At 39.5% G+C, this 9523-nt stretch overlaps 1 protein-coding gene across 1 annotated transcript in view; it reads right to left on the bottom strand.

Annotated features, from left to right (window-relative positions):
- The window catches only part of GALR1 (galanin receptor 1), a 31496-nt gene extending 22307 nt beyond the window's left edge, over nt 1-9189 (bottom strand). Inside the window, exon 1 of the mRNA XM_027852309.1 lies at nt 8480-9189. Coding sequence (XP_027708110.1) covers nt 8480-9166 — 687 coding nt within the window. The 5' untranslated portion in view covers nt 9167-9189. The remainder of the gene's footprint in view (nt 1-8479) is intronic.
- Between the last annotated feature and the right edge of the window lie 334 nt (nt 9190-9523).

The raw sequence follows: 9523 nt of genomic DNA, 5'->3' as shown, positions 1-9523 counted from the left end.
AGATAGATAGATAGATAGATAGATAGATAGATAGATAGATAGATAGATAGATTGATAGATTTGTGTATTGAGGAACTAGAATGGCACTTAAAACAACAGACTGGGGGTTTGACTTATCGTCCTAGCAAATCTCTACAACATATTATCAAGAGGACAGTTGGTGAATACCTAGAAAAGGAATTAGTGGTCATAAAAGTCAATGACAGGCTATGACAAAGTAGTCTCTTCCCCCTCCCCCCACAGGGTCACTAGTGCAGTAGATACTACATAAACTTACCTAAATTGTAGTAAAGCATTTTATAAGCAATTATCATAATCTTGTAAACAAGATCATCTAGATGACAGCACAAATAAGTAAATTCAGAACTGATTAAATAGTCACACCCAAAGGACAGTCCCTGTCATCTGATGTCAACTTAGAAAGAAAGCTCATGGAGAGCTCCAGGGATCTATGCTTGACCCTGTGCCATGTAATATTTTTATCACTGACTTGAATGATGTTATAGATAGTTTGCTAATGAAATTTTCAAGTGACATAAGCTGGGAGGGATAAGTCAGTATTCAGAAGATCTTATCACAATAAAACACTGAGGCAAATCCAATAAGATGGAATTTATTACAGATAAATTTAGTCTCACACTGGGGTTTAAAAATCATGTTTACAAGTAAAAGAAGGGAAGACCTGGACATGGCTAAATGGGTAAAATATATCTAGGGGTTTTTTTTGTGAATCCTGCCATTTAATAAGTAAGCAAAATAAATCAATACATTGATTGCATCTGGACAGCTCATTCCATACCTGTAGACATCTCCAACAATAATCAATAAACATTTATTAAGTACTTACTATTTGCCAGACACTGTCTTAGGCACTGTGGATACAAGGACAAAAATGAACAGTGCTGTCAACATGAAGCTTACCTTTTAGAATAGGAGACAGCATGTAGATATATAAGTAAACCATAAATATATACAAAGTAAATGCACAGTTATTTCAGGGGGATCAGTAAGGGTGGGAATGGAAAGACATGTAATGAATGGCACTTGAGTTTAGATTTGAAGAAAACTAAGAATTGGAAGAGGTTGAGGTAAGAAAGCATTGCATTCCAAACACAGGTCACAGCTTATATAACTGCGTGAAGGTAAGGAATGATAGTCATTCTATTCTACACCACACACACACACACACACACACACACACACACACACACACATAGTACCTTCACCTGACAAACTACCCTGACCTTTTAGCCTCCTTGGGGTGTATTAGAATGACACTTGATTTTTAGACCCTCCCTCATTTTCTTGCTCAATTCTTTGTTTCATCTCTTATTCCTCCTCACTCTCCTCTCTTCCTTAATACTTCTGGGCTACTCTAGCCTCCACCTCCTCTTCAAGGAATAGGATATGGATTTGGGAAGGGACAGCCTGAGGCTAACTGGTCTTGATCAGTGGTGGGGAACCTGGTGCCTCAAGGCCACATGTGACCTTCTAGGTCCTTGGGTGCACCCCAAATGAGCTGGAGGTTAAGATTCAAGATACAATAATAGGATGACATGTCAACTATGTCTGCTCAAAAACAATAGTCCAAGAGCTCCTGATGACATGTTTATTTTTTCTAGTCAGCCAGAGGTCACAAATCAAAACAAAGGCATTTACTGAAACTGTAAGAGGAAGAAAGTAGCCATAAAAGATTTTACCCCAACTTTGTGGCATATATATCATCCACAGGATATACAGGAAGAATACATACACCTAGAGAACAACATATGGTCTGGATAGGGACTGGCATTCCTCATTGTTAATTCATACTATATTTGCATCAGTTTATAGACTGACCTTTAAAAAACTACTAAAAACTCTATAAGTTTTAAGGGCTTCCAATTTTTTCCTACCCCAATGGAGTTTTGGTCTCCTGTACAAATGAATATAAGAGGGGAAAAGGTATAGGAATAAAACCAAATGCCAGGATCAAAGCTGTGTTTTCCTCCAGACAAGAACCATAGTTGCTTTTAATATTTACACATTGGAAAGGAAAAAAGTGGCTTGCACAAGATGTAGCCCTTTCCCACAAGAGATATTAAAATTGGGAGTTTATAACTAGTAAATCAGATACTATACAATGATTAGATAATAAAATATAGAGGAGAGATGATTAAAATGTAGCACTTATTAGGTTAAAAAAGAGATTGCAAGTGAGCCAGTTTGGTTGCCCAGAAGCATGTGTAAAGGGGAATAATGTGTAACAATCCTGAAAAGTCAGACTGGATCTGGATTGTGAAAAGATTTAAAAGTCAAACAGAGGAGTTTGTATTTTATACTAGAGAAAAATAGAGTCCTAGTGAAGCCTTGTGAGCAGTAAAGTGAAAGTCAGACTATGCATTATGATAACACCTTGGTAGCTACGTGAAGGATGGTTGGGAGAGTGGAGACACCCCATTGATGGAAACCAATCAGAAAGATATTGTTATAAGTGATGAGGCAGTGAACTAGAGTGGTAGCTGTATGAATAGAGAAGGGATGAATGCTAGAGATGCTAGGGAGGTATAATCAAACAGTGTTGGGAATTGATTAGATGTATATGGTAAAGGAGAGTGAAAAGACATAGACTCATGGAATTTGAGAGTTGGAAGGGACCCTAAAGGGACATCTAGTTCAAACCATCCAATAAAGGAATCTCTATTATAACATATATCCAACAAATGGTTATATAACTTCTGCTTGAAGACCTCCAAAGGGGGAGAACCTCCTTAGGCAGCCTTTTTTATTTTTGTATAGCTAAGAAGCCCAAATTTGCCTTTTTAAAAATTCAACTCATTTTTTATGGTTTTCTGAATGGTCTATGAGGCCAAACAGAACAAATCCAAAGCCTCTTCTATGAGAAAGTCATCCAAATAAATGAAGACAGCTATCATATCATCCCATCCCAAGCTAAACATCCCTAATCCTTCAGCTTTTCCTCTTATTACTTAGACTCAAGCCCTTCTCCACCCTCCTTTGTACACTTTCAGATAATCAACTTAATTAAAGAGAATGTAGTCAGAATCCATGTTTTAGGAAAATCATTTTGGTACTGACATTAAGGAAAAATTGGACTATGAAGAGACTAGAGGCAGGAAGGCATCACAATAATTTAGATTAGAGGTGACGAGGGCTTGACTTAGGGTCAAGACTTTGGAGTCTCTACTCATAGTGAGATCATAAGCACAACATATGGGAAAAGAAACCAGATTTAACAACTGAATGGATATGTGGGGTGAGAGTGAGAAGCTGAATACAACACTAGGGGTATAAATCTGCTGACTGGAAGCATGATAATACACTTAATAGAAATAGGGAAATTTAGAAGAGGGGAGGGTTTGGGGAAAGAGAATGAGTTTTGTTTTAGATATGGTGAGTTTGAAATGCCTACCCAATTCTCTAGACTACCAAATTTTTTTGGTAGAGTCAGCCATCATGTTAGCAATACTTTCCAGTTTTGTTCCACCTGCAAATTCTGTGGATAAAAATATTAAACGGTACAGGACCAAGCACAGATTACTGGGATACTCCATTAGAAACCTTCTATCATGTTGCCATTGGACCATCAATGCAGGGCATAACTAGGTGGCACAGTGGATAGATAGAGTGCTTGACCTGAAGTCAGGAAGACCCAAGTTCAAATCCAGTCTCAGACACTTACTAGGTGTGTGACCCTGGGCAAGTTACTTAACCACTATTTACCTCAGTTTCCAGGTTGTTGTGAGGATCAAATGACACAATATTAGTATAGTGCTTCATAGAGTGCCTGGGACATAGTAGACACTATACAAATGCTTATTCCCCTATCTTCCCCTTCCCCATCAAAAAATACTTTTTCAGTTAGTCCAGCCAATGAGTTCCAAATCTAATTATATTATCATCTAGTCCATATTACTCCATCTCCTCCAAAAGAATAATATGGGAGACTTTATCAAAATGCTTTGTTAAAGTCTAGATAAACTATAGCTACATCATTTCCCTCATCTGCTACTTTGTAGTAACCCTGTCAAAAAAAAAAGAAAATAAGATTAATCTAGCATGACCTGTTCTTGATGAAATCATTATGACTCTTTGTAATCACTGATAACCTTTCTAAGATTTGTCAGTTGTGTCTTTAATGATCCATTCTAGATTTTTCCAGAGAATCAAAACCAAGCTCACTGGTCTATAGTTTACAGATTCTGTTTTCTTTTCTTTTTTGGAAAACTTGTGTGAATAAGATCTAGAACAGAATTTCCCCTTGTTGTTTCCTCCACCTTTGGAAGAATAAATTATTGTTAAGGCAAATTATGTTCTGCTCTTGGCAGGGAGAGAGTTGCAGCAGATGTCTGGATAATTGAAGTCCCCCAACACTGCTATGTCATGCAAGTTCCCGGCTTGTGACACGTTTCCCAAACTCCTCATCAATTTTCTTTTTGTCCAGATAGTTTGTAGTATACTATAAAGATAAAAATCACTTCTGTTCCCCCCTCTATTGACCTATACACACAAATGGTCTCTGCTGTGCTGACCATTTCTGGTTCCCAGGTCTCCTCACATTATATCTTTCTAATATATAATGCTATCCTATCCTTTTTATTTACAAAACCATTGCTACTCAGAGTCATGGTCCAGTCCTAAGTTTCATTATACCAAGTCTCAGGGACACCTATGAGGACAAACTTGCCTTCTGATATCGGAATTTCAAATTCCTCATTTGTCACCTAAACTTTGAGCATTTGTGTGTAGATATCTGAAGTTTATACTTTTGGCTCTTTTCTTGGATTTTTTTTTCTGGGTGTCTCAACTGCTAATATTCCTTTGTTATAGCTTTTCTCTGAGGTATCTAACTTGGAAGATAGATATAGCTAGCCTTCTTTCCCTATCTTTTTTGACTTTAAAGACTTTTTAAATAGATTTGCAACACATCTGACAAACACATTCTTACTAGACTTTGTTAGATGTACTCCCTCTCTGACCAGGAATCTGTCATATTCATATTTGAAGCTATGTTACAGAAAACTAATTCTTATCCTCAGATACCACTTTTTTTTTAGCCAGATGTTCATATACCAAATTAATCTCTGATTAAGTGATTCTAGCATCTCATCAAACATTATTATAGTGAAACAAATTCTCACCTATCCTTTTTCACTCTTGTACGTGTAATTTCATTATTGTAGTGAACTGTTCTGAAAACAATAGTTTTAGCATTGCCTTGAGCATTAAGTTAAATGACTTGACCAAGGACACACAGCCAATATGTGACAGAGATGGGTCCTTTAAGGTCCCTTCCACCTCTAAAGTTATGATCTGTGATTCATATATATTTTAAATTCTGAAGCTAGCTCTCTATCCACTACCTATGCACCCTCATTGATCTTCAATTTAGTCATCTTGCAGTAAAAGGTCCAGTCCTTCCAATCTAGAAAGGCTTTGAGTAAAATTAAAGTATTAAAAAAAAAATATTTCACACACTCATTTTGAGGAAAGTGCTTTCCATCTTACAAGCACTGGACTTGTATATATGTATATGCATATATGTATATATGTATAGATACATACATTATGTGTATTTATACATATATACTACATATATTCACACACATATATGTAAGTTGTTGCTGTTATTTTACTACATTTTGCATTTTTAAAGTTTATATTCTTCCTTCCTTTTTATTGACTCCTCATATTCCTAAAAGTGGGGTTTTTTTAGATGTACCATGTCTACTCATCCAAAATAAAACAGAAAGCCACCGACTTTTCCAAAGAAGGTACCTGAAATGTATCCCTGTGCAGTACAAATCTGGCCTTAATACTTATACTGTAGTTTATCTAACATTACCAACTCATGAAGTCTTGATTAACATTAGTACAATTATCAGGGTAATCTTTTTTTTGGGGGGGGGTAGGCAATTGGGTTAGCTAGTAAGTGTCAAGTATCTGAGACCAAATTTGAACTCAGGTCCTCCTGACTCCAGGTCCGGTGCTCTATCCACTGTGCCACCAAGCTGCCCCCAGAGTAATCTTAAGGACCTTAAGGACCAGAATTACCCAGATAAATTATTTAAACTAAGTTAAAGAACCATTTCATTTCTAATTCTCCTCTTTTCTTTGTGAGTTTTAGATTTGGTTTTCCCTCCATTTTAATACCTTTCTAAACCTCTGGACGTTTTCAATGAGCATAACGATTGTGGTTCAATTTTCAGTCCTCAATAGAATTTAGTACTACAAAACCAGCAATTATGTAGAATTAATAATTTGGAAAATGTATGTCTTTATGGCAGCACCCTTTTCTTCAAATCATCCTTCCAGGTAATATCAAAATATATGCCCATAGAAGTTATACACACAACACACACACACACACACACACACACACACACTTCACAGGAATATTGTGATGTCCTCCCTTATACATACTAAGAGGTTTTTTGCCCCAGAATAAAGCCGCTTTGTAAGTGTAACAGTAAATAATCAACACCAACTCTACTATTATCAAATAACTTTCTTTGTCCACACTATTGACTGCCTCCTACACAAATTCAAAACAATGTGAAAGAAATTTTAGAAACTGGTGGCAGGCTATTTTTACAATGAATTAAAGGTATTCTGATTTGAAAATGATAAACATATTACAATATGAACAGTAATTCATCCTATTAACTCTATTTGAAGTATAATCTTATTTGTTCAAATATAAAAAAGGTTGTATTAAAAAATTAAAACTTGGTAAACAAAGACCAGTTAGGGCAGCTAGGTGACACAGTGGTTAGATGTCAAGCCTGGGATCAGGACATCTTCCTGAGTTCAAATCTGGCCTCAGACACTTACTGGCTGGATGACCCTGGGTAAGTCACTTAACCCTGTTTGCCTCAGTTTTCCTCATCTATAAAATGAGCTGGAGAATCTAATGGCAAACCATTCCAATATCTTGCCAAGAAAACAACAAACGGGGTCAGGAAAAGTCTGACATGACTGAAAAGCAACTGAACAACAAAGATCAAAGATAGTAAAATCTTCCAAAAAGCCTCCCCTTAACAATGTAGAACAGACAACTACTAAGACCTGGAGATTTGATGAGACAAGAAACATCTACAGACAAAATATGTATGTAGTCTCAAGGTCTAAGAGAAATTTCAAATCTGTACTCTTCCCCAGCAGGGCTTTTAGGTGATTGGGATCTCAGAGTATGGATTGCTGGAGAGCAAAGGAGGAGTAGGATCACAGAGTGATTGACTGAGAGCTGGAATGACCCTTAGAGCTCAGAAGACTTCTCTGGAGTCTGATTCCGTCTAGGGTTCTGAAGAGAAGCACTTCACCTTCTCGATTTTTGTTCTCAATCTGTGAGTAAAATGAAGCCTATACACTTCCCTTGGCTCTTTTCGATCTAAAAGTTTAAGGGAATCCGATCGCCACAAGTGAGAACCATGGGCAGGTGACTAATACAATTACGTCCCCTTTCTACCGACCTACCGCCCCCCAGGGGCCAAATTCTTTTGTCAATGAATCCTCTCACAGCGGGCAGTAGCGTGGCGCAAGGATGCAAGTCAAGCCAGCATTTTCAGGTGACTCAGGAGACATTCTCATTTCCATCCTGTTAACAGCTAGAGATCAATCTCGTCCTATCACTTGCTTTGATTATTCAGTTAAGTCTGCACTTTATTGCTATGGTTTGTCAACAGAAATAAGGAGTAGGTTTCATGATGGAATCACGAATTGGGCTCTTGCTCTGGGACAAGCACTCTGGGACTGCGAGAGAAACAAAACAAAGGAAAACAAAAAAGGCTCGGACCCTGCCTTCAAAGATCTCTGCAGCTGGCACTTCTAACATTTCTGATGTTCTGTGTTTGCATTTGGTAAGAAATAGTTTTCAACTCTCCAACTTGTTTAATATGTATCTCACACCACACACGTTCCCTTAACATGAAAAGCAAGTGATAACTTGTGGTAGCAAGTGATAATCAGACAGCGAAACAGGTGGAAAGAATACTTTTAAAGCGTTGTAAAAAGCGAAGAAGTTTAGTGTGTGAAGGAGCGGGAGAAAGGAGATCTGAGTATTGAACGCATTGGGGACTGCCTTGTCCCGCTCACTTTTGAAAGCAAAGAAAGGTTTTATAGAATAGAAACCTTCACAGCAGCAGAAAGCAAACTTCTGTAGGAGGACTTTGGTGTAGTTTACCCAATCTAGGCTGAGATTAAGTTCTAAAATATTCACCAAAGCTCATACAAAGGCGGTACCTCTAGCCTCGCGAATCCTAGGGCAAGGCAAAAGAAGTGTCAAGTGGGACAGAGAGACGAGAGGCTGGCAGGATCTGTTGTCAAAGTGATAATGAGAAAGAACAGGAAATAAAAGCAAACCAATGGGATCTAGTCAAGCTTCCTAACCCTCTCATCTCCCCCAGCTTCCTCTTCCCTCTTTTCCCGTACCTCCCTTCACCCCACTCCAGTCTTGGCCCCGCCACGCTCCACCTCCCACCTTAGCATAGCAGAAGGAGATCAGCAGCAAGGGGAGCAGGTACCCGAAGACGAAGGTGCAGACAACGTAAATCTTTTTGTGCTGCTGGTTGGGCCACTGCTCCCAACAGAAGGTCTGGTTGCTGATTTCTCGATGAAAAAGGCGCTGGTGGTAAGCCACAGGGGAGGCCATAGCTATAGAGAGCGCCCAGATGACCCCGACGCCCACCAGAGCATTACGAGAGACCCGCAGGGAGGAAGAGCGCCTCGAGTGGACAATAGCAACGTAGCGGTCCACGGACATGGCAGAAAGGGTGAAGATGCTGACCAGCATGGAGACAGTGAAGAAGTAGTGGGTGAACTTGCAGATGAAGGCGCCCAGCACCCAGGTGGGCAGAGCGTACACGGTGGATTGGAAAGGGATGCAGAAGAGCAGATACGCCAAGTCAGCTATGCTCAGGTTAAGGATGAATAGGTTTGTGGTGCTGCGGGGTTTTCCTGGCTTACTACGGGCCAAAACTGTGATCACCAGAGTATTGCCCAACACGCCCATGGCGAAGATCATCCCGAACACCACCAGTGTGATGAAATTCTCGATGCCGAGACCGAAGAGAGGTGTGAGATCCCGATCGGTCAGCTCCGGTTGAGTCCTGTTCCAGCCCTCCTCAGTTCCTTCACTTTGGTTTTCCATAGCGAGGTGGGGCTCCATGGTCTAAGTTTGAGCCCAGAGAGCAGAAGAGGGGACCGCAGCTGGAAACAGCGCGAAGAAGCCCGGGATGGAGCAGAGGGTGAAGGGCGTGGAGGGTCTTGGCTAAGCCTCAGAAAGTGTGAAGTTCTTTCGGGAAAGCTTGAGTTCTTCCAATGCGGAGAGAACACAGGGCAGCGCCTAAGATAGATTTGCCTTTCTTCGTATCCCCAGAGCTCAGCCCAGTGCCAACCACATATTAAGGGCTTAATAAATGGTGGTTGACTGATTGACTAGACAGCAGCAGGTTAATGGCACAGAATTTTTCCTACTGACCAACTCTTGACAGCTACAACCCGACAGTCTCTGTACTTCTTAAAA

The sequence above is a fragment of the Vombatus ursinus genome, unplaced genomic scaffold, assembly GCF_900497805.2.
Source record: "Vombatus ursinus unplaced genomic scaffold, bare-nosed wombat genome assembly UNPS02009573.1, whole genome shotgun sequence".
Lineage (NCBI taxonomy): Eukaryota > Metazoa > Chordata > Mammalia > Diprotodontia > Vombatidae > Vombatus > Vombatus ursinus.
The sequence above is the reverse complement of the archived record's forward strand: the minus strand, read 5'-3'. Positions and strand labels throughout refer to the sequence as shown.